Source organism: Strix uralensis, chromosome 6 (genome assembly GCF_047716275.1).
Source record: "Strix uralensis isolate ZFMK-TIS-50842 chromosome 6, bStrUra1, whole genome shotgun sequence".
Lineage (NCBI taxonomy): Eukaryota > Metazoa > Chordata > Aves > Strigiformes > Strigidae > Strix > Strix uralensis.
In genome coordinates this window covers 3,120,427-3,146,275 of record NC_133977.1, presented here as the reverse complement: position 1 = coordinate 3,146,275, position 25,849 = coordinate 3,120,427, and the positions used below count along the sequence as shown (strand labels likewise).

Below are 25,849 nucleotides of genomic sequence, written 5' to 3'. Positions count from 1 at the left end.
CTGAATACATTTTGTACATCAGAGAGAACACTTTTAAATGCCCTTGCAGTTTTAATGCCAGGCTTAGCCAATATCCAACAAGGCTTTGCTGGGTCATGTTGTTTGCTTTTAATGTAAAATCTATCCCATATTTTACTTGGGAATGGCATTAAGTCAAACTCTAGTGATTGCAAGAAGTGCCTGTCTCAAGGGCCTCTGCTCATACTTCGCTTGCATCCTTTTCCATTCCTGATTGGATTTCAGGGAGATTTTAACAAGGCATATCCTCCCCCAGGCTGTCTCATTTTGTCTGCTGATCCCCTTTATAGGGCAAAATAGCTGATGTCTCCCTGCCTCCCATTCTGGCAAATGGAGCAAAGCTGACACAGAGCTTCTGCTTTTCTTGCACACCTTCCAGAAAGACTGATGCTCGGGCTCTTCTGTACATACGTGCTCTGTGGCTCTCCTCAGGCACTTCCCAGCTCCCCGTCCCCAAAGCAGGCTCCATGTGCACTACTGCACCAAGCTCTCTATGGCACAAGTCTGCTTCATTCAGGTTTCGGGTAGAGAAGTGTGCTCCTGCTGCCCTACAGTTCAATCTGAAGTCAGGTTAACGAACAGGATGCTGGCAGCACCCCTGCCTTCAACCTAGATGGGGCTCTTCCCATCTAAAACACTCTCAGCTGGTTTTGGGTAAACCCTCAGGGGTTGGCTGCAAGTTTGACCGCAATCAGCTGAGAGAGCTCAGCAGTTATCCCTGTCTGCACTGATTGCAATGTGGTATTTCACATATCAGATAACTCCTCCAAGGTTATGTTTTAGCACCATCTAATCTAGTTAAATCAAGCCCCAAGACACCCCCAAGGCAAGAGGAAAGAGAACCCATAAATTTTCTGCCTTTTATACAATTGTCTAAAAATCTAGGGAGAAGAGACCCTGGACTAGTTAAACAAACAGTATGTATTTACAATAGCAGTTTGAAAAATGCCTTCAATTTAAAAAAAAAGATATTACATGAGCCAAAAAAAAAAAAAAGGCACAGGAATGGTTTCACCTTTTAGGTGATATGTTATGGATGACATTTTACTTAATTGGCCTCAGAACTAGTTGATCATTATATAATTGTGTATGTGTAGAAGTGAAAGTTTTTCTCAAAATAGTCACCTGATGGCAAGGAAAGCTCCAGCTTAAATGGCACTGAGAAAATTATAAGCAGCTGAAAGGAGAAATAATGGTAGAAGATATACTTCATCTTTAACCACAGAGGAGTCTGCTGCTCCTCTCATAATAAATCTATGTGTAATAGTAATAGATTGGTATGGAACGACCAAATATTAATAAAGCCTGAGTGGCTGACAACTTCACTACATCCTGCACAGTGCTGAAATAATGGCATTCATCTTAGCACTCAGTCCATTGTCATTTATTTAGGATGTTAAACCATTAGGACATAGATAGGCAGCCTGATTGGATTTGTTTTTAAATACTATTCTTACCTAGCTGTCCCCCTTAACCTGGAGAACTTTTCCAGGCTAAGCCATAGGCTCCCTCCACAGCCCATCACTTTTGGAGCTGGTTTCCCCCACGAGTCCCGTAGCCTGATAGAACACCAGTCTCAAAGACCTTCAGAAGTAGTGGATGCTCACTGAAATTTTCAAATCTGATTTTGTAACCACCACCACTACTGCCAGGATGTTTTTAGGCATCGAGACAGTGAGGTTACTGGACTACCAGTGGGTATAGATAAAGCATTTGACATTTCCTGCTTCTTCCATCTCTGGAGGTTCACCTGTGACAGTGACAGAGCTGCAGGGAAGGCAAGTTCTATCACCATCAGCCACCTAAATCTCTCTCTGTAGTTCTGTTTTCACAATGCAGGCATTTCTGCTAGGCTTTCCCAGGTGATGGAGCATATTTCATACAGCCCAGATTGAATTTACCTGGAGCGGCCGTAGAGACAGATTTAGAAATGCTGAGCAGTCACTGCTGGTGGCAGAACAAGTGAAGCATAGCAACCCTGGTATTTGCATTTGCTCACCCAGATAAAATGAAGGGAACAGAAAAGGATCCTTCTTCTCCTAGCAGATATATCGTACCTGCTCTGCAACATGCAGCTGCCACGCTCCAGACTGGGGAATAACGTTAGCTCCGCTGCACGTAAGCTAACACTACACTCAGCAGGCATGCGTAGAGGGGGATAACAGCAGCGAAGGATTTTGGCGCAGAGCTAGCCTAAAGTGACAAACAGTCAGAGCCTCCAATACTCACTGAACAGCAGTTACATTTAAGAGGAAAAATTACCCCAAAAAAGGGAGGCGCATGCAGAAGTTAAAGGAGAGAAAATAAAACACACGGTAACAGCTGGTTTCAAAATTACTGACGAATGCAGCTCCAACAGATAGTCCCATTAGTTTGTTTTCTCTAAAGATGGGCAAGCTGGAAATTGTCATTTCAGACAGCAGGAGGAAGGAATTCTGCTGGTCTCATGTGCAACATGAGTCTACGTCGTTGTCCAGTTGCAGAAAGCGAGGACCTGCTCTGACAACAACGCAGAGCTTAAAGCCACAGGTACATCTCTAGCACTGCCTCTGCCTGACAGCTCAGGGAGGGAGGTGGCAGCTGCTGTGTCACTGAAGGCAAGTGTCCCTGTGCAAGGCTTGTCTGTACACATAGCCACCACCGGCAGCTTCATTTCAGTGCTCTTACCTTGTGTCCATCCTCAAAAATTTACTCATAAACTACCGTTCTTTTAGCTCACATAGATTTAGAGCTCCAGTCTGCCCATCAGAAGGTGCAAATAAGGATGGTTGAGTCTTGCTAACAGGGATGTTAACTCAGACGTGCTATAGCCACAACTCTGGTTATACAGAACTGAACTCAAGAGCCATATTAAGGAAACAATGAATTCACATTATTTACAGTGAAGAATCACCTTTATGGCAGACTTAAATGAGAGCAGTAATAGTGCCATACAACTTTTTACAGGTTCCCAAACCGTCCATGAGAAGGCTCCTTTGGTGAAAGCCTTGTTACTAGCTGGACCTGCTGGTGTTGGAAAGAAAATGTTGGTCCATGCCATCTGCACAGAAACAGGAGCCAATCTCTTCAACTTATCTGCTTCCAACATTGCTGGGAAATATCCAGGCAAGAATGGCGTGCAGATCATGCTTCACATGGTTCTCAAGGTACTGTGTTTTCTGTACTTCTCTACAAAGCTGGTTCACTTCTTCACATCTTTTGTGGAACAAATAGGGAATTGAATTGTAGTTCCTCCATACCGAGGAACGTGCACACCAGTCATACGAGGGCAAAGCTGCCCAAGGTTCAAAGGACTGCCAACCCACTTTGAAATTCCCTCCCTGCTTCCTACTTTTAAAAACCACTTGTTGACAGCCAGTGTGTGCACCGTCATAGAGGATCTAATGCCCCTTGAGAAATCGCTTGTAGTAGGCATATTTTTCACATTAACATTTGTGCAAGCTTTATATTACCTTATATGAAAAACATCATAGATAGAGAAAATTCTGTTCTCTGTTTATATGCACATCAGTCAGGAATGTTTGCCATGCAGCATTTAATCAAATACTAGACCGGGGGTGGTCAAAAATTTCCTCTCTGGGACTGTTGCTGTAAAACAACTCTCCCCTAAACTGCTCTCTGTTTACCTATCAGCAAGCTTTTCAAAAGAGGGAATCCTAGTTCAGGATTACATTAACAGAAATGTATGAGAAGTCTGGAAATGAAAGTAGGCATATGAACTGTGAAGAACATATCCCACACCCTCTTCAGAAAAAAGACACGGTTCTGGGAGGATTTCTTCCACATTGTGAGTCCTCAATGTTTTTGCTAAGGAAGGAAGCTGGTAAACATTTCCAGACAAAATACTCTTAGAAAAAACACAGCACATACACTAGAAAAAGATACAATATTTTTCCAGTGCCAGAGGCCTACTAAAAGACTGAATTTAAATTGGCTTTCCCTGGGATTTATCAGATGTGGTTTATTAAATCCAGTATTATAGCAGGTTTTGTGACAGGTGCCTTTATGCCCAGAAAAGACAGGTTTCACAGTTAAAAGCAAAGCAGTCCCCAAGGACCCCATTTCTTGCTGGTCAGAGTAGTGCCTAAGGAAAAACGACGGTGCTGTGATCATGTACCTTTGATGACATAACACTAACACTGGGTCTAGCACTCCCTGACACAAGCTAGTGCCATTAGACTGAGTTAATACTCCCTTCTCCTCCCTCCACTCTGCAATTTCACCCTTCTCCACTTAGTTTCTCTGTCCTCATCAATAGCAAAGCACATTTCTGGCTGCAGGAACAGCGCACACACCATTTTTCCATCATTTAGTCCCTGCTATAGCACAAGGCCTTTAAGCACAGGAGAAAGTAGGGCAGCCTTTTTACTCGTACAGAAGATTCCATCTGAAGATATTAAGGTTTTTTGTATACATGCGTATATATAATATATACAATAACTGGAACATACGTTAAAATGTGTGTGTGTCAGTCAGATAAGATTGGCAGGAGGTCTGCATGGATGAACAAGGAGCTCCTGGACAAGCTCAAACACAGAAGGAAAGCCTACAGAGAGTAAAAGCAAGGACAGATAGCCTGGGAGGAATACAGAGAAACTGCCCAAGCAGCCAGGGATCAGGTTAGGAAGGCCAAAGCCCTGATAGAACTAAATCTGGCCAGGGACATCAAGGGCAACAAAAAAGAAAAGAAGCTTTTACAGGTATGTCAGTGATAAAAGGAAGACTAGAGAAAATGTGGGCCCTCTCTGGAAGGAAAAGGGAGACTTGATCACCTGGGACATGGAGAAGGCTGAGATACTCAACAACTTTTTTGCCTCAGTCTTCACCAACAAGGGCTCCAGCCACACCACCCAAGACACAGAAGGCAAAGGCAGGGACAGGGAGAAGGAAGAACTTCCCACTGCAGGAGAAGATCAGATTTGAGACCACCTGTGGAGCCTGAAGGTGCACAAGTCCATGGGATCTGATGAGATGCAGCTGCAGGTCTGAGGGAACTGGCAGATGAGGTGTCTAAGCCACTATCCATCACATTTGAGAAGTCGTGGCAGTCTGGCAAAGTTCCCACTGACTGGGAAAAGGGTAACGTAATGCCCATTTTTAAGAAGGGAAATAAACAGGACCCAGGGAACTACAAGTCATGCGCCCAGTAAGATCATGGAGCAGATGGTCCTGGAAAATATGCTAGGGCATATGGGAAATAAGGATGTGATCAGTGACAGCCAACATGGCTTCACTAAGGGCAAATTGTTCCCCATTCGTTGGCCTTCTACAATGGGGTTATAGTGCTGGTGGATAAGGCAAGAGCAACTGATGTCATCTGCCTGGACTTGTGCAAAGCTTTTGACACTGTCCTGCGTGACATCCTTGTCTCTACATTGGAGAGACGTGGGTTTGATGGATGGACCACTCAGTGGATAAGGAATTGGCTGGATGGTCACACTCAAAGAGTTGTGGTCAATGGCTCGATATCCAAGTGGAGAGCGGTGACAAGTGCTGTTCCTCAGGGGTGGGTGTTGGGACACAGACAGTGGGAGCAATTTCTCCAACAACACTGAGCTGTGTGGTGCGGCCGACACACTGGAGGGAAGGGATGTGACATCCAGAGGGACCCGGACAGGCTGGAGAGGTGGGACCGTGTGAACCTCATGGAGTTCCACAAGGCCAAGTGCAAGGTCCTGCACATGGGTCAGGGAAATCCCAAGCACAAATACAGGCTGGTTGAGGAGTGGATTGAGAGCAGCCCCAAGGAGAAGGACTTGGGGGTATTAGTGGATGGAAACTGACTGTGAGCCAGCAATGTGCACTCACAGCCCAGAAAGCCAACCGTGTCCTGGGCTGCATCAAGAGAAGTGTGGCCAGCAGGGCGAGTGAGGGGATTCTCCACCTCTACTCCCCACCTGCAGTGCTGTGTCCAGCTCTGGGTGCACCAACATAAGAAAGACATGGACCTGAGGAGGCCACAAAGATGCTCAGGGGGCTGGAGCACCTCCCCTGCGAGGACAGGCTGAGACAGTTGGAAGCGTTCAGCTGGAGAAGAGAAGGCTCCAGGGAAACCTTATAGCGGCCTTCCAGTACTGAAAGGGGCTACAGGAAAGGTGGGGAGGGACTCTTGATCAGGGGGTGTAGGGATATGACAAGGGGTAACAGTTTTAAACTGAAAGAGGGGAGACTTAGATTAGAGATAAGGAAGAAATTCTTCAGTTTGAGGGTGGTGAGGCCCTGGAACAAGTTGCCCAGAGAAGTTTAAGGACAACAAGTTGAACATGAGCCAACAGCATGTTCATGCAGCAAAGTCAAACACTGGCCTATATCAGCAAGAGTATAGCCAACATCTTAAAGCAGTTAATTATTCCCCATTATTTGGCAGTTATAAGACTACAGCTGGACACTGTGTCCAGTATTGCGCTACCCTCTTACAAGACAGGCACTGACAAGCTAAGCAGGTGCAGTTGAAAGCCATGAAGATAAGGGGGCTGGAGTGCATGAAATAACCTGAACAAACCCAGTTGTTTCAGCCTAAGAGAAGGCTGGAGTGAGAGGGAGTCTAACTGCTGTTTTCAGGGGCTTCATGGGACAGTACAGAGCCAGACGTTTCCCAGAGGAGCACAGCAACGAGACAAGAAGCAACAGACACAAGTTGCAGCAAGGGAAATAGTTTCACAAGGAATCGAAGTATAAGGAATCTTTTATATCCTGATCTTCAGGAATCCACTGTTACCCAAACTGAAGCAAACACAAGCAAAACAAAACTCCTTGACAAGAGGAAGCTGAACATTGGTATTTGCCAAAAAAAAAGTTTATTTTTCACCATGGTAAAAAAAGTTTGCTGTAAATATATTTTGATTATTGTAAGACTACAGTATACAGTGGCACATATAGCAGACAAGCCGTGAAAGCAAATGGTATCTTGCAGCTGACATAGTATTTCATATTCCCACCTCTCAGTCAGACACACCGTGGTACACCTTGTTAAAGTGCCTCATGTGCAGATGATCACTGAAAGATTCACCACATCTCCATAATCAGACACTTTTTTGCAAACAACAACTGTGACTGTTGTCAAGCAAGCTTTCTACTCCAGCTTTCCAGAAGTGCCTTTATATAATAGAGTTAGTCAAGCAGAATGTAGACCTTGCACTTATAGGTGAATGACAGGAAACATGACACTTCTTTTTCTGTTATCTTATGATCCATATAACCATCATTAAACACCAAGATTTAGTAAATAAGAATTAATGGTGCTCTGTGGTAAAGGTGAAGTAACCTTGCACTTTCGATTACCTATCACATCTGCAAACGGGGTTTCTGTAATGAAAGGAAACTCTGGAGAGCATAAAATGACCATTAGGAAACTTTCCGTCCATAACTGAGTGTTGGCTGCTAGCATTTGTTTCGTGGGAGACACCCTAAACAAGTGAATAGCATTGGAAAAAATGAAACTTTAATTTGTTTCAGATGCAAGAGCCAAATTCTTTTTTCCCCCCCCTCCCAGATTTTGGGGAGGAGACTTTCAAGAGACATACCAGCCCTGACCCAAAAGAGAGGCTTGTGTGTTACTCAAAGCAGGCATTTTAAGTGTCATACAGAGGAAATGACTTCGTATACCAGGACAGGAAAACACCAACGTTTCAATCTGCCTATTCAAAGGAAATGTAAGGAAGATTAATATCGAATAGGAAAACTGTTGAAAAAAGCTGCGAACACCAAGCCCAAGCACTTGTGTTCTCCATAGACACAGCAAAGCCTGCCAGGTCAGCTCTGCTTCGGAGTGAAAAGAGAGGATCTGTCTCTAATATAGAAGCACTATAACCCTAAAACAAAACTCATCCTTCAAGCATGAACCAGAACTTGCTGGAATATTTCAATTAAGCCACATTTTCCATGTACTGAGCCAGTCTGAACTCAGTGGAGCTTTCTGTCAGCTCATACCAACTGATGGCTCTGCTCTCCTGTGTTCCCATCAGGGCACAAAACACTGCTGCAGTGCAACAGCTTATCTAAAAGATGCAAAGAAGGATAGCGAAGAATGCTTAGAAACAAGAACAAATCCAGAAAGGACTGGGGAGAGAAGGTAGAATGTATGACTCTGCAACACAGAAGTGTAAAAATGCAGGTTGTTCCTAAGGCTTAACTCTGAGGCAATAAAAATGACAAGCACTGGCCTTCCATTAGCAACCATAAGGCAGCCATCAGGTTAATCACTACCAGAGTGAGACAACCCCTCTCGGGTCCTTTACCAGGGCTGCAGCAGCACACAGAAAGCACATTGTACAAAAAGCCACACATGGGAAAATGTTATTAGTGCAATGCTGACCAGGCTAAAAGGTTGAGAAAGAGGTGGCCAGGAGGAAATACCAGCGGAGAAGTCGTGTATGTGTATCAACAGCTCAGTGTGTGCTGTGCAGCCATCTCTACTGAACATGGAGTTTTCCAGAGCAGCAGGCTGCAGAAGTATTTCAACACCATCACTGTTAGGGAACTCTGTTATCAGGCTATTTGGTTATGCTATTTAGCAAGTCAGAGGTGATTAGAAAAGTGTTATACCAAAAAAAGGAATGCAATGGAGTTTATTTAAGATTAAATTATATAATCCCAGCGTTTAGAGACAACATAATTTTGAAGTCTGTCAGGTTTTTCCCACTGAATCAGGTTCATTTATTCATAACCACTGCTGTATTGTCCCTTCAGACATGTTATTTTTCTAGCAGCCTGAAGAACCAGGTACAATTTACCCTAGCAAACCCTAGTTTCTGTATATTTAGCATTTCCATGCCTCACAAGACTCTTCTATTACAGTTGAAATTTTGGAACAGTACAGTCAGCCTTTCTTCCAGGCATCCCAGAGCAGTTCTTTTCTCTTAGTGCAGTTCAGTGTGCTAGAAGCCCAGACCCTTGAAGTGTTAAATGTCACCAGCGCTCAACTATAGTGTTATTTCTGTGACAAAGCAGTTTTACATTGTGCTACTCTAATGTCAAAAAATGAAATGCATCCTGTTGGAAGATAGTATTTATAGTTATTTTCTGTCCAACAAACCAGAAAACAGCAGCATCATCACTGTAGCACTGGAATATTTTCCTGGTGAGGCTCCCACAGATAAGGTCTAATCACAGGTTTCAGCATCTTGCTGCTTTAGCCGCTTTGAAGCATTTCTGTGAATATAAACTACAGAGTATTGAGCAGTTTTCAGCAACAACTTGAGCTTCCAGAAAATCTTAGTCTTGGGCCTTTTAAAAAAATTCCAAAACCTTCAATTTTGGAGGAGCCTTGTGCACATGTGCCCAGCAAGAATCAGGTTTCTGTATTTTCAAGTGTAACAATTTAACCGTTAAACTCTGGCTCTCAAGTTTGAAAAGTTTAACCCAAGGCTTTCAAAACTGCTGTTTGATCTTTGATGAATGTTGACAGACAGCAGGACGAGAAGGCTTTTTTCATAGTTATTTTCCTGAAGAGCAAATCAAGCCTCTGTGACCCACCAGAGTGGTTTGCAGCGCAGGTGGCTGCTGGCTCGGTGCGGTATTAGAAGGGTTAAGGAGCCATCTGCTGGCAGCTCCAACAAATTGTTGAATGCAGCAAAGCTAATAAAATTTCAATTACAAATTAATTATGTACAGTGCATTTAATTATCCATGGATTCAAACTGTCCATGGATAATTCAAATGAAGCACTTTCACGGGGGATATACAGTCTGCTACGTATCTGCCAACAATTTAAATTAGATGCCGATGGATTCTGGGTGTCTGATCTGTCTTCAAAAATGAAACGGCCAGGCCCAAAAAAAGTGTATTGAATTTGGTCGTATTAATGTGTATCAACACCAGAAAAATATATGCAGGCCACTTTATAGATTTAGATCATTGCCCCAAAACAGAAAGCACAGGAAAGTACCTCTTTAAGGAAGAGCCAGAACTGACATTATTCATTGTATTTCCACTTACCCGCTGGGGAAATAAAGGGGACAAAAATGATGACAGGTGTGACAACAGTGGGCATTCTTCCTTAAGAGTTAAAACTAAAGTATAGTCTGATTTAAAACTTAAGGCTCCATTTTAGGGAGCTAACCACAGAGGCCATTGCTGAGCCAAATGGGGAAGATCTCCACCTCCCTGACTGCGGTGGCCCCACTGGAAGGACAACATGGTTCCCTTTGAAGTACACAAGCAGAGTTCAACCACTGCCAACAGCTTTTATGGCCTCTGTAACCTCCTCCACCCTTATTCCCCCGTCACATCCCACTGCAGCATCAGACACAGGTATGGAGAACACGTTGCAGAACAGATACACAGCTCCCCAGACTTCATACAGCTGCATTGCCTCACAAAGCAAAAATACCAGAACACCACTATTCTCCTTGCGAAGCAAACACACGGCACCTTTTTGGTTGTAAACGTGAGTAAAGTGGGGAGAAAGCACCACAACAACAGCAAATCCCACAGTGACAGTCTATCGGGGTGGTACACAATCACTCAGTCTGTAAACCTGAGTAGACAGCGTGCCACCAGCCCAGTCCTCACTCGGGGGAAAGGCAGGCTTCAAGGGAAACAGTGTCACACTGCCTCATCTGCCTCCTGACATCCTCTCCAGGCACGCACAGAGCAGGAGCAAAAAATGGTTGTTATCTTACGTTTCAGAAGGTAAAAGTCACCATCAGAAGCATCAGAAAGCGCCAGCTGATAATCCATTCATTAGCGATGCCGGGTTTGGTAAGGGTCTCTGAGTCAGAGTTTCCACACGTCACAGTAGATTTCATAGCAGGTGCATGAAATGCAAATGCAGTTCGTTAAGAAGCTGTATGTTTCTTTTAGCAACTTAAACTACACCTATTTTTCTTTCCAAGTCTAATTTTACAAACAATGTCACTTGCCCCATCTCTGCTATATGACCATGCTACCACATTACTCTTCTTCCACCACTTGTCTCCAAGCCTGTTTACAGACATCCAGGAGCTAACTGAATTCACCTGCAAGGGCCAATCGGTAGGACTGACTTGCATTTTCTGCAGGTATCTGAGCCCTTGACTAGCAGGATACTCAGCAGAAAATCCCCAAGTCTAAGGCTACTGCAACAGCTCGGTTCAATGAAAGCCACAAGCTTTCCCTCTCAAATATACCTTGCAGTGTGTGCAGGCTTAAGAACATCTCTGATAATAGGTAAATAGGAAGTAGGTAAAGAAGCATCTGGCCTTAAAATGGCAGATATTATTGCTGTACAATTTTAATCTGTCATTTCATTCCGGCTTGTATACTCAATACACTGCTGGACTGAGGAGTTACTCCTTAAATTGTACATGCAGATAAACATTCACATAACTACCTAGGTCCACACGCCAGTTTCTGCAGGATTTTCATATTATCTTCCATATGATGTTTTTATTTTTAAAATCTTCATTACTAATGCTAAACATTTGAGTTCCTGCCTTCCAACAAAGGAAGAAGCTCTGTTTTCCTCAATGAAACTGTTCTGAACTTGGGAGGTACCACTTGAAATATTCTAGGACTGATGAGTTACCACAAATAAAGTGTCACATGCTGAATTTGGCATTGTTTCCACCTCACCCCATCAGCAGCACAGCAGAGCAAACAAGTTTAACAGCCATCATCTAGTATTCTTTTCCCCTATCTTCAATCCATTTTTACTGTACGGACACACACGCTTGGTACTTTTGAAATGCGTCCATAAAAAAAAAAATGAACTGCAGTGCTTTGAAGAAAGATGTTCATGACTTCATTCTTCCTGCACTGGCTGTCAATCAGACACTGAGCTTATGATGTATACAACCTATCGATTTTGTAAGCTTCCTTCCTGGAAGCAGCAGTTTCAGCTGAGGGGGGGGAGAAAAAAAAAAAAAAGCAGGACAGAAGAATGCTGTCTCTCTCATTACCCATTGACTCCAAGCCAATCACTTTTGTTGCTGAGCAAACTAGCACGGCTCTGAGAGCCACTGGAAAGTGATTAAAATTTGGCAGCAGAATGTCTAAACCACTGGCGTTTCTATAGCAATAGGGAGAGTGCAAGATGTGAAAAAGCCTGTAGCATTGCTGCCATCCTGCTGTGAACCAGAGGTATAGTGCCTCTGACTTTGGAGCTGGAAAGCCCATTTGTATAGACACCCCCCGCTTCAAATTTAACAGGTTTCATTTTATTTTTTAGGCTAACTGCAAATTAAACGCTGTTTTGTAATCCAGAAGATCCCATATCGGCCTATTTTGCTTAAATATTAGTACCCTTATTTCTCATGCAATAACCACCTCTTGCCTGTATTGCCTTCAGAAAAAGAGGGAGGGATCCTGCAGGCAAGAGCAGCCAGTCTAAAGCTGCTGGTGGTTGCCACTGAACTCCCAAGTCCAGGCTTCCTTTTGCAAAACTGCAACTGAATTTGGGTTGAGAAATGAAAGATAAGCATAGCAGTCAAAATGATCCAATTTGGGTTGGGTTCTTAATGTTAGATTTCTAACTAGAGAGAGCTTGGTTTTCCAAGGCTGCTGAGCAGAGCAAGTGCTATCTATGAGTGCTGAATATTTCTGGAAAAAAAATAAACCAAGCTAATTTTAACTGCTGAAATACGGATTCAAAAGCATAATTATAGGCACCCAGGTATGAAATTGTAGCCATTTTAATCAACTTCTTGCCTTCTCTCCCCCATTTTCTCTTAGGTGGCTAAGCAATTGCAGCCTTCAGTTGTGTGGATTGGAGACACAGAAAAAATATTTTCTAAAGCAGTGCCAAAGGCTGAAGAAGAGGTGAGTTGCTCCTTTTTTATTTCAGTGCAGATAATTTCTCCTGTTGCATTACAACCAACACAAAGGAACAAGTGTATTTCTTAGCTTAGCACATACCAGTATGACCAGACCTGCCAAAGCTTGTCTCACTAACATTTTTTTCTTTTAAGAGAGTCTTATGACTTCTTAAGAGCCCCCAAGAGGTCACATTTCTCTCCTACACCTATACTTGCTTTATTTAAAAATAGTCCAGTCACTGCTCATCAGTGCACTGAAAAGTAGAAGGGAATAATGGAGAGTTTCAAAGTATGAGGCAAGAAACTAAAAGTTAAGATGATCTTAAATTGTTCAGCTCTATTAATTTGAGAAATTGGATGAAGCCAAAGTGAACAATAAAGTAACAAGGATAAATTTCCACTGTGAAAACAAAGAGCCTGTGTTAAATAGTTACATTTACAGATTATTTTCTTTGGGCTCCCAGGAGTCCTATTGCCATTGCTTCCATTCCTTCCTCTCTTCTGTAGCTTCCCCACCAGAAAGAAAATTAAAACACTGCCCAATAGGCACAGCAACTCAGCCACCACAGCAGAGCACAATTCACCCAAATTTTGATTAGATTCATGCTGCTTGAAAAATATTTTTTTTTTAGAGCTCCATATGAAAGATTAAGCCTTTTTTGTTGAGGTGAGTCCTGTACATTTAGGCTGTGGGATGGATGCAGGCTTGTATTTTGGAAGACCAATGAAGCATCACCTCAAATGAGGCTGTTACTTCTGTGAGGACTGCATGAGATGATGGGTGTGCAGTGGTTGATGCCCTGTAGTGGTCCCCATTCCAAAAGGGAACCTTTCTTTTGGTCTCAAACCTTGACAGCAAGTGCAGATAGGGATTAAAATTAAGACTAGGGGCCAAAGATTGCCTGGAGTACTCATGATCTTTGTCTGCTTTGATAGCCACCAATGTGGAAAAGTTTCTCGTCCTGCCCACCTCAGAGTTGGAGGTATCACCTCTGTCCCTGCTATCATATCTTAAGACTTGCAGGCATTTAACACAAGGTGTCTTGTGTTCTTGGTGGTAGTAGATGGCTCAAGGCTCGACATAACTCATGTCCCACATAGTTCACAGCATAACCCATATTTGGAGCCAGAGAGCACGAAACAGGAGGGACAGACAGTGGTAACTGGCAATCTGGGGAGCCTTCCTTAGGAGCACTAGAATTTTAGAGAAGATGAGCTAAGCTCAGCCCTCAGAAGCCGAGGTGAGTAGAAGTCACTTTGCTCATCCCAGTGTGACATTTCTGGCACCATGACTGAGAATCTGGTAAAAAGCACCCTTAAGTTCTTCAAATACCCACTAGAAAAGTAGTATCTCTCTCATAGTTAAACAAATAGGGGTCACCTTCACAATTCACCCCACTCTTCTCCAGCTCAGGTCCACATGGTGGCTGAAATCATAGCTTGCCTCTTCAACAGCCCTTCTTGCTACTGACAGATTTCTTTCCAAGTGGAGGAGATATTATTAGCTTTCAGGACATATCCCTGAAATGTGTGAGCTATGGACACACATTGGTTTCACAAAGCATAACAGGAGCTGCTGACACATAAATGCCGGTCTGGCTTAATAGGCTTAACATGGGTGGAGTGTTTAGCTTGGTCTCTGAGACTGGTTCAGTCAAATTTTAAAATTAAGATTCCTACAAGCCGAGCAATGAACACTTGTTGTAACCAACTCTAGATCAGCGGGAATCCATTAATATAATTTGTCACCCCAAAAAATTACATCCGAAATGCAGGGGATAAATTAGGACTTACTTTCATGAGTAAGAGGCAAAATAGGAGTCAGGCAGTTGTTTTAAAAATTCTCTGCATCTCCTGATAGACTCAGTTTTTCCAGAAGAAGAAAGCAAGCCCAGAAAACACCGTGTCTCACTTGAAGCAACTATCAGTCAATCAGTCATTTCAGCAAGAGAGGATTCCTCTACCCACCCACCTCCAGACCTAAAGTAATTTGATAATTCTTACTTTCCTAGCAATATTGATGTCTCAAAACATCTTGGAGAATGATTGTGTTTCCTTTCAATATGAAGAGAAGGAAAGTTTGAAGCCTACGGGTAGCAACGGATATATAAATCATGGAGAGTAATTTATCCAGCATAAAATGTGTTAAAAACAAAGTAAATCCACATTTTGGTCATTATTGTGACCAGATCTCCCTGACAGAGCAAAGGTGGCAAGGTTAACTAAAACTTCCAAGGTAGATATGTAACAAAAGCTTGTTTACTCATCAGAGAAGTCAAGTTCATTACCAAAAGCTTCCCAGCAAGGGAATGGCAAAGTTTGGATAAGAACTTGTGATTTGAAGTCATGCCCTCAGACAGCAAACATACTGTTTGGGTGCAGACAGAGCAACATCCTTTCTTTCAGAGCAAGAGAAAAGCCAAGACTTCTCCTTTGCTCCAGGGCAGATACACTGCGGTTACAAGGCATGTTCTTTGGGAGTAAGGGCAGACATCCCACTCTCCGGGGACCATTGGGTGCATGGGCACAACAAAGAGGGAGTGAAAAGATGGCAGCTGGCGTTGAGTGATGGCCACAGGAATAGTTCGTCCAAGAGCAAAAGCATGAGCTGGATGCATTGTCCTGGCAAGCAACGTGCCCGTGCTCCAAAGTGGGACCTAAACCCCAGCGCTAAGACATGCTCAACTCATTGTCATAATCAAGCAATTGGCAGACTTAGGAAGCTGCATAGTATGACCATGAGAATAAAAAGAATGAGAAAACAGATGTATTGTAATTAAGACAAGTTTAGCTAGAAAATAACTGTGACTACCCCAAGACTTTGGGGATTTCTTATTGATTTCCCAATTTACCCTCCTCTGTAGCTTTCACTCCACAGAACAGAGTTTTGTCTCCTGTCAGCTGCCTGCTGCTACAGACAACAGAAAAATTGGATCACAAAGGTCGTACATACAATGTAGCCTCACAGGTGTTTATTACTGCCTCTCAGCTGAGAAGGTTTTCAGGACATAGTCTCTTCCTTATTGACATTAAGGAAGACTGATCTGAAATTGAAGCTCAAGTTTTTCAGGAAGCTGCCTACTAAAGCTAAAAAAAAAAAAATCACAAGGTGATCTAGAGAATAAAGTTTCCAAGTGAGTGTTGGTGACTCGATGTTAAGTCTCAATCATTTCTGAAAAGAGGCTTCCAAGACTTCTCTGATACACTATCCTAACCCAGTTATTCACTTTGAGCTTTATTAACAGTAGAGTGACACCACAGCAATTTAATTAAGGTTCTTCAACCAATATTCACATAAACATTATCAAACACAACTATCCAATACCAGGTTTTGCTCAATACTCATCTGTTCTGTAAATAGTACTTAAATATTTGTTATAAAAGTCAAATAGTAAATTATTGCAAAGAAATGAATCCTGAGTTCAGAGACCTTGTGTTCTCAGGTTAGAGCCTTATCAAGCTAGAAATCACAGCAAAAATTAAGGAGTGTATTTTTCACATGTAAACCATAGGTAGGAGTTGGTAGATCATAACCTCCAAGACCTGGGAGGATTCCCACCAGGTTACATACTCTGGCACTTTTTCTGTCTGTTAAGGTCCATCAAGTACTGGGGTCCAAGCAATATTTCTCCTCAAACTGGAAATCAGAATTTCCTTCTTTAAATGAGTGGTTTCCTTCCTGTTTTTCAATAACAGGACCAACAAATTCAGTAGTAAAAGACACTAGCACAAACCCACAAATACATAAGCAGAAATCGAGTGTTCAAGTGACTTTCAGAAGACAGAAGCTTTCTATTTAGGTTGAGCATCTAGTCTGCTTATGCTAAATGCAACTAGACTACTAAAAATCACAAAATCCTGTTGTATATAGCATGTCTACAACTTCACCTCATTAACTAAACTGTCAGCACTGGTAACAACTCTTTCCTCCTTGTAATTACATGTACATGCTGAAGATGAACCCAAAACAACTGGAAAAGATCCTCCCCAAATTCCTCAAGGCTCTGAAAGCACAGGACAGAGTGCTGCTAGTGGGAACCACCAACCGTCCCTTTGATGCTAACCTTAAACCTTTCTGCAAAGTTTACCAAAAAATTATTCTGATTCCTAGGCCTGACTACGCTTCAAGATTTGGCAAGTATTTCAAGTCATCCTGATGATTACTACTGTTTAAAATCCATGCTTATTGTTTGTTTATCCTCAAAACTGACTACAAACTCAATTCATACCCCAGGTACATCTTAATTCCTGAAAATTTAGATAATACTGATGCAGGCTACCTGAAAGGTCAAATAATAAAAGAGGAAGTTGGGAGAAGAATTTAAAATACTGTTCAGCAGTGATTAATATTTTTCCACGAGTTTAGTGTGCAGCAAGTTCAGCCCAAGCTGTTTTTCCCTGTATGAAGGATGAGATCCTATTTCAGTGCACATTTTCTATTTTAAACTTTTTTTTTTTTTACATGGCGATTCTGAATTTCTGTTATTCCTATCCAGTTTCCATACTCTAAACAATACATTTCAGGGCCTCTCCATAAACAGAACCATGTCTGGAGGGCTGAGTTGTCACTATCAACTTCCATTTCTGTACTTAGAGATCATGAGATAAATCGTAAAGGCATCCAAGACTTTGCATGTCTAGTCTATCAGATGTTTACAGTGATAGACAGGCCCTCCCAAAGTCTAACAAATTCATTGAGTACCCCATACGCTGAGAGTCAAAGCTTGTAAGGAAAACTGTGTCTTTTACTAGACAAATTTACATGGCTAGAAAAAAGACAAACTTCCAGGAACGCAAGTTTGTTTTCAAATTTGAATCACCTTGAAGTCTGCCATTTCTCAGCATTGACTAGGAAGAAATGCTCCAAATTAAGCTTAGTAATGTGAATCAATTACTACAAGAAAAATGGTATTTTGTCCACACCCTTCATAAGTGGCTGGTGGAAGGGCTTTTGTTCCCAAAAATATAATTTTTTTTTCTCCTGTGGTCTAATCACAGATATCACATGGTTTAATACAGTTTTCTGGGTACAAAGGAGTCTGGATGTGTGACTCATGAGCAGAAGGGCTGTTTAGGTTCAGTCTAAAGATAACATAGAAAGAGGTTTTGAGCTATTCAGAATGGCACCAAACACTCCCAGTTAGGACTCTCAGTGGTGCGCTTCTCCTACCAGCAGCTCCTAGCATGAATATCCCTATTGCTCACCACATGAAGGAAAACAGACTCTCTTCATGCCACTGATCTCTGATAGATCATGTCCCAGAAGAATACCACATTCAGTGGTAAAGGAAGCCACATTCAGTTCAGGGACCTCACTACACAATTGTACCTTGACTACAATATTGCTCTGCAGAGTCACCTTATTACAAAAATCATACAACGGTATTGCAAAGTCCAGTTTCATGCTGCCTTTCACAGAGGGAGCCAAGGTACCGAGATGATGCATGTTTCGGCAGGCTCAAGACAGGTTTTGACTGCCTAGCACATTGTAAATCTCTCCCACGATCAGTAATTTTCATCGTGTGGATGGGAAATGGTCTCTAAGCAAGCTAACATGTGTTTCATGTTACATTACAGCTCTGATAAATTGCTAACAGATAAGGGACATGAATAAGACCTAGAGAAAGGAGGTGATAGCAGCTGAATTTAGCTATGTTCACTTCTGGAGATGGAACTGTCACATTCTGGGATTCTCACCACTAATTTGGAGTCAAAAAAAGGGCCAGCTAAAGGGATTTCAAATGCAAACTTAAGAATGCCTGAAAAAGTTAACCCTTGACATTTTAAAGCAGATTAAACTGGTAGCTTTACTTTTTTGACATTGTCCCATTTAAGATTGTGCCTGGCTTCTTCTTTAGCTCCAACCTTTCCTGAAGTTCAATGGAAACATGATCTTTACAGTACAGAGCACTCACCTTCCAATCTTGACAGTTTTCACTGCCCGACACCCAATTTGGAAACTAAAGAAACTTGTTTTGACAGAAAAGCCATGAACATAACAAATATTCATAGCCATAGTGCACAGCTACCTGTCTGCTACAACCCTCCCTTTTGTTACAAACCAGAATATTCTAATCTAGGCATGACGGAAACAGTAAACATACAATGGAAATAATTAAACTGAAAGATACACAGTCCTATACTGGTTTCTTGCTATTAATCACCCAGCAAGTCAGTGCCTTGTACTATGCATGATCCTACCTGCAACAGAAGCTGTGCAGAAGTAGTGCTCGCTGTTGCGTGCATCAATTCCTCTCTTATGAATTAGTGAATCCACCAATAATTATTGAGCATAGATATAATTCACATGGAAGATCACAGTTTGCCCGAGTGAAAAACGTAGTACAAAGTCGTCAATAGTTATGGACACAAATCCATAGTATCAACGTTGCAATCAAAGGAAGAATAAGACAGGTTTTCTCCATTGCATGAGTGTCCCAACATCCAGTACCGTTAACTTTCCACCCAACATTTTCATATTACATATGAGCATTCAAACACACAATAGACAATCTGTGATTTGGGTGTCTCATTCAAGACCCTTTTTAATCCCTATGCGTAATACGTCTTTTTTCCAAATGTTTTCATATCAGGCTTTAAAGGAAAGTATGGTGAAATGACATGAAAGTTTTACTAAGTTTCTCTGAGACAGACTGTTACTTTACATAGGATAAAACAAAAGAAGTTATTACTCCTATCTATTTTTGGAAACAAAATCTCAGGTGCTTCACAAGCATTACGAAAACCTTTGTGTCAGAGGTTCACAGCTAAAAGATACAAACAGGTTCACCGTTTAAATAACAAGCAAAATGCCAATCACAGAAATTTACACTTGGCCTTTGCAACATGTGCCTGCATAACTGAAAGGCTTTGGCTTCCAAACCAGACATTGAGTCCCCATAGCAGCCTTCAGTTCAGCAGGAGTAACCTGTGATCGGGGTCACAGAAATAAAAACAGGCTTTTAATATAGGTACTTAACTCCACGCACCCAAATGGGAACATTCTGGACAGGTTCTCTTTCTGGGTATGCACACAGGCATAGTTAAGTAGCTCTCTCCATTTTTCCACACATATCCACCTCGCATTATGTGCCCTTAATGACTTTCTGAAAAGTACTTACTGGTAGCCAACAAATGATCACTAATGGTTTAAGAACAGATGTGCCTAAAGGCCTCTGTGCTACAAATCTTTAGATGAAAGAAACGGCAAACAAGAAAAATTTGAATCTTGGCTTTCCTGACTGATATCCCTTATTTTCCTTTTTCAATTTCAAAATGCAAAAATATTTCTCCTGCTTTCCTTAATACGTGTCTTTGGCATTCTCTCATTTTCTGGGTCCTGATGAACAGTGTTATGGAAACACATCATCCTGCAGAATGGTGGAGCAATCACCAACTTGCTGAACATAAGCTGCCTCGCAAAGGTGTCTGATGGTTTCACCCAGGGACACATTGTCCAGGCAGTACAAGCTGTCCTGAGCGAGCTACGCCTCCTGCAGATGACCAGGAAGCCACTGAAGACTGCCGAGTTCATGACTTCTCTGGCCAGACAGGACCCAGTGTACAAAGAGGAGGAAGAAACATTTAAGGTGACTTTAAGAGCTATGTTAACTGGCTGTCTTTCATCGTCCCCTGCCATGTCCTTGTCCAGGCACATTTGATCTAGAGACCTGCTAATTCCGCTGATGGGTTGGCACATCACTATTTGAATGATGATGTATGGCTCAGCAGCACCAAATACCCATCTCCCCCATTTTGAGATGTTTGGCAGCCCAAGCTGCTGGACAGCTGGACGTGCCAGGCAAATGGTCATTATTACAGGCAGCAACTCTGCACGGCAACACGCCTGGCATACTGCTTTGCTGAAACGACCGCCTGCACCCCGCTCATCTCAGAGTGGCCTTCACATGCATGGATAAATTATGCAGGTGTCATTAGTACAATGCATTGGTCCTTTTTCTTTCAGAGCTGACATGTTCAGGAAGCCTAGCTCTATTGCCCCAAGAACGTAAAAAACCTGGGTGTGCAGGGTCTGCAGGGTGTTCCACATAGGGACCAAGTCCTTATTTTAAATTATTTCAAACAAGAATTTTCCTTAAGAGAGTTTCCATTTCAGGGTTTAAAAAAAAAAAATAGTTTCTGCCTCAAACTCAGTCCATCTCCCCACCCTCAGGGCTATAAAATCCTGAAGGCAAAACCTAGTGCTTTTGAGGTGCGTTATACCTACCTCAAATATACATGGATCAACCTGCAAACAGCTACTTTTTCCACATGTAGCTCAGTAATAATTACTCTTTCTTCCCCTAGACTAGGATTATCTTTATGTAGTGGTTAATTCTGCTTTCACTGTATTGCTTTTGGTTTTCCTGTTGATGGGAACAGTTTACTAGGCTTAAGTACAGGTCTACGGTTTATTTACTGTAGTGACTTCAGTGTAGCTTAGGGACAGCTGAACTGGACTTGAACTAGCTAGCGACTACAGCTAGTTCAAGTCCACTACTTGAACTAGCTGCACTACAGCTTAGCAGCACTGGCACCCCAGAAAAATGGCACAGTGCTTGACTAAGGCACTTCAAGCCTACTAAGCTGTAGTAAAAGCCTTGGCCGCCAGGCAGGAAGACCCTGCTGGGTACCAAGGAGCTGCAGGCAGCCCACACGAGGGGCTCCAAACAGGATAGGACTTGTGCGCTGAAGCCAAGAGACCCCAAAAGAGCTTTCTTGGTCCCATACCCTGCCAACTTCTACCCAAACCCACTTATAAACCACCCAGTTCTCCTGGCTGAAAGGTTTCCTTTTCGTTTTGCTCTTTGAATCCCCCCTCTGGTTTTGAATCCCCACAGCACCTCGCACAATAAACAGGATGTGGTTTCTAACAACTTTGTCCAAGTCGTCTTCCACTGCTAACCTAATGATAGTGCATATTTCTCCCAGCCCTGTTGAATACTTTCCAATTTCCATTTAGAGCCATTTGGCTCACTCAACATAGGCAGCATTTGTGATATTTGGCAAATTACTCTTTTTCCTCATGCTTCCTATCTAAACCAATATCTTTCCTCAGGGAAAGGCTAATGGTTCATTGTTGCAGCAAAGAAAAAACCCCTATCATTCCCAGCTCCAAGTAGTAATCCATTTGTACCCTGAAACATGAGAGCTAGTATTTAGCGCAAGTTTAACTTGAAAATATTATTCCACTTACTATAAATGTGCCTGTTTTGTACAGCACGAAGTACGCAGGCAGCACTTCATTTTGAACACAGCTAAAACGATACTGTCCTCAGCGTCCCATGGCAATCATTTCCTTGCATTAATTACAGCCCTTAAGAAAGTATTTCCTTTTATCTGTTTTAAATTTGTTTCCCTTAAATGTCATGGAACCTTGCCCCAGCACCTGTAATATGGCACAGGGGAAGAGGATTGTCAAAATGGCTTCGTGCATTAATTAACTCCAGTATCTCCTTCTCTTCTTGCACAGAGGCCCCTCCTCCTGAGCCTCTAATCATTGCCATCGCTGGACCTTTTCTGTTGCTTTGCTTTGTCCTTTTTGAAGTGGGGCAGCTAAAATGCAGTATTCAAAGTGAAGATTAGCGCTGTGATGGATCTTTGATTTCGGTTCACTGGAAACATGAATCTCCCTGCTTGACATTTATATTCTGCCAGTGTTCTAAAATGAATATAAATAATGCAAAATTTGTGATAATGTGATTTCTTCATTCAATTCACTCAAATTTCTGCCCCAATTACACCTCCGCATTTTTGAAATTATAAATTATTGCACCACTGTGATCGATACAAATCCTTACACAGAAATAACAGTAGTCCTAGAGGAGCAAAGGGCAGTCCCACTAACACACTAGTTCTGCCTGGCAGTGACTGGTACAAAATACTTACAATATGTAATAAAACCCATACCAAGGACTGCAGACATCATTCCTCCAACAAGCAAACATTTTAACTGATCAGTCACTTGCTGTCAGTAACTAACGTCCCCCGTTCAGATGCTAGTGCATTAGTGATAAATCTGCTTTTATTTTAACCATACCTGAGGAGCTGGCTTCATTAATCCCACAATAGCAGTTCCACTAGCTAAAGAGCCAAAAGCAGCCATTGTCACATGCCAACAGGCAGGTTAATTTTGTGGATTGAAATATATGCACAAAGAAATGGGAAGAGAACAAGAGGAGACATCACAAGTGACTCGGCTCCTCCTGCCACATGCAGCAATGAGATGACCTCCCCAGTCTGCACCCGCCAAACAACGCTTTCCACCCTACCCAGCAACCTGTTGGCGGGGTGGTGGTATTCCTTGCATCTCCCACTTAAGTTCTGGACAACATTATACCCAGAACAACAAAGCTGAGGGGAAAATAGAATTTCTATGGCCTACCACGCATGGAAAGCCAGAGACATTGCTTGATTGCTAGCCACTGCTGGGGAAGTCAACTCCTCCCCAAGACAATAGTCACAACCACCACCTTGTCTTTCTTTTCCCACACAGGTGAAGGACCAGAAACAGCCATCTCCAGACCTCTCCCTGCCCCATCCGTGTCTGTTCTCCCTGACACAGCAATAGCTTGGCCCGAGACCATCTTTAGGACAGTAAAATTCAATTGCCCAGGCCACTGTACTGAGAGCCCAGGGGTTCCTCCCAAACACCTCTCATGACGCCATCTAGGTGTGGATGCATGAGAGGTTGCATGATGTTTTAGTCAGTGGAGTTGGGGTTCTTGGAGGAGGAGCGCTCAGCTAATTCAGGCAGTTAGAGGAGACATCACAGTGTTAGAGCTGGACATTTGACAGCTGTCAGACTTCATTTCCCTGGTGACAGTATTTAATCTGCAAGACAAGAGATCCAAAGAAGGTGCCTGTCGTCAGCCCCTTTCCAGGACCCAGAGGAAGGCTTTGAGCAGCATGACACCAAGAAAGATTATCTGGGGCCAGGAGAGGAACATCAAGGGTTTTTCTTCCCTGTACAATTCCAATACCTCTTCTCCCAACTTCTTCTCTTGCTGCTGCCTGTCTGTAACACATACTGGGAAACTAGACAAGGCAAATTCCTAGGGGTACCCTTACCAGGCTCAAGCTGGAAACAGCATTTTGTATGGGTCATATGGAAAAGGCAGACTTTACAGAATGCCACATTGGTAGGAAGGTTGAAGACAACAGGGGCCCAAGTGAAGGGCAGAGGAGACACAGTTGTGGCATTAAATAGTGGTCTGTGGTCAGAGGAAAGACATTCATTCCTGAGGCAGCGCATGGATGAATACGGTCAAGAAGGAAGGCATTTTATCAATCATGTCAACACCTAGTGGCATTTTAATCTCTGGTGTAGGCAGGACTTTGTTGATAAAGGTTCCTGTATGTATATATGGGGAAAGACTAATTCCTACACACTATGAACTCTAAAGCATTGCCTTCTCCTTCACTTTACATTATTTTCACATGGCCTAGAACTGCCTTGTTGACATTACAGTCCAGGAGCTTGGCAAGTTTGCAGAGCAACTATACCAAAATCATTTACAAGTCACAGGACTGTGAACAGGCATCTGAAAGCAATAAACAGATTTTTAATGTTCGGGGTTTGTTTTACTTCTTAAGCTCTCTCGTTGAAATAAAAACTGTCTGGATTGATCTGCAGAGCCATGAGAAGTATATGCTTTGACTGTTGCCAAGTTTCAGACCAGAGGGAGTTTGGACAAGAGCTATATACCTCAGAAATAGGGTTGATCGTAGAAGTTCTAACATTTCCATAACTATAGCAACACAAATGGCCCAGCTAAGTATTCCTGTTAATGAGACACAGTTCAAGCAAGCAATTGCTATACTTCTTGTTATAATAATGTCCTCAAGAGATCTAAGGATTTCATTTCTGCTTCTCCGCAAGCCAGCCAGGATTTTAAGAGTTTTGTTTTTTATAAGGAATGCTCCATCATACCAGTAAAAAATTTAAGTGTTCTTTATTTTTTTAAGTTTTATTAAAACATACACATGCTTTTTGATTCTCCAGGCTTGGTATGCCAAGACACCACTGGGTAGAGCACGAATCAGAGCACTGGAAGGCAGTAAGAAAGCAGGAAAAGGAAAAACAAATAAAGGAAAAGGGAAAAACTAACTTCCTCAAGAATTTTGCATCTGTCAATACCAGTCACAGCTCTACTTCACTGAAAGGGGGAAGATGTTCGGAAAGCAGACACATCAGAACAACACACCCCAATTTATAGGTATTCCAGGAAAGAGAATTCCTTTCTGAATAAATTTTTTAAAGTTTAAAAAAAAAAAAAATCAGATGAGACATCAATGTGACATGTAGCTCTCAGAGGATAAAGAGTTAATGACCACTGACTTGCTCAAGCATTATTTATTCTAAGACATTTTAGGGGGCAGAAGGGTTCATTACTCAGGACTGTAACATGCCATCAACTTTTAGGCTATACTCATTTATTTCAGCAAGTAACTCTCCTTAAAAATTGATGTCACATTAATGTCTTTCATTACTTTAATATCCTATATGCTTTATAAAACTAACTGCTTTATATATCTGTAGGTCTAATGTGTTACAGTTCTCAATAAAACTATTACAGCTATAAAGACTGCTTTTTAATTGGGATGGATTATAAGACACTTAATGCAATCTACCACAAGCTGAATATTTACACAGCCGCATGAGGACCAGCACCGTTTCACCTTTTGGTGCCTTATGAACAAATTCATATCCATGGATGTCAGCAGAAGACATTAATAAGCAGAACAGAAGCAAAAGCAAAGCAGTCAGGTGGTGTTCATTTTGGTGGATGTCCTGAGACTCTGTTTTGCAATAGAAAACAATGCCAAATTACCTTGTTTGCACAAATAGCAATATATCTGTTGCTTAAAAAACCCATATGTAACAGAACAGCAGCTGCAATGGCAATCTGAAATAGGCCTGTTGAGCTTTCTAAAAGGTTGTTTCATGCTGCGTTAAACCCAATCCACCTAGGCCTGCTTCAGCTTCTTCTAAATCCAGTCCTGCCAGCTCCTGTTTAAGTAGCCCACTGGTGGAAAGCTGCCCCATCACATTCAGACCCACGCATGAAGCTGTGTACAGATGTAGCCTGTGGGAT

The 25,849-nt window shown here is 42.4% G+C and overlaps 1 protein-coding gene across 4 annotated transcripts in view; it reads left to right on the top strand.

Annotated features, from left to right (window-relative positions):
- DRC11 (dynein regulatory complex subunit 11) overlaps positions 1-25,336 on the top strand; it is a 111,779-nt gene extending 86,443 nt beyond the window's left edge. For 3 of the 4 annotated variants that reach the window (XM_074872518.1, XM_074872517.1, XM_074872515.1), the window contains 5 exons: positions 2,965-3,164; positions 12,670-12,756; positions 16,709-16,886; positions 20,103-20,341; positions 24,757-25,336. In XM_074872518.1, the coding sequence (XP_074728619.1) occupies positions 2,965-3,164; positions 12,670-12,756; positions 16,709-16,886; positions 20,103-20,341; positions 24,757-24,861 (809 nt within the window). In that variant the 3' untranslated portion in view covers positions 24,862-25,336. Of the gene's footprint in view, positions 1-2,964; positions 3,165-12,669; positions 12,757-16,708; positions 16,887-20,102; positions 20,342-23,247; positions 24,323-24,756 lie in introns of those variants that run through there. The other variant, XM_074872516.1, reaches the window with a different exon arrangement.
- Positions 25,337-25,849: the final 513 nt, after the last annotated feature.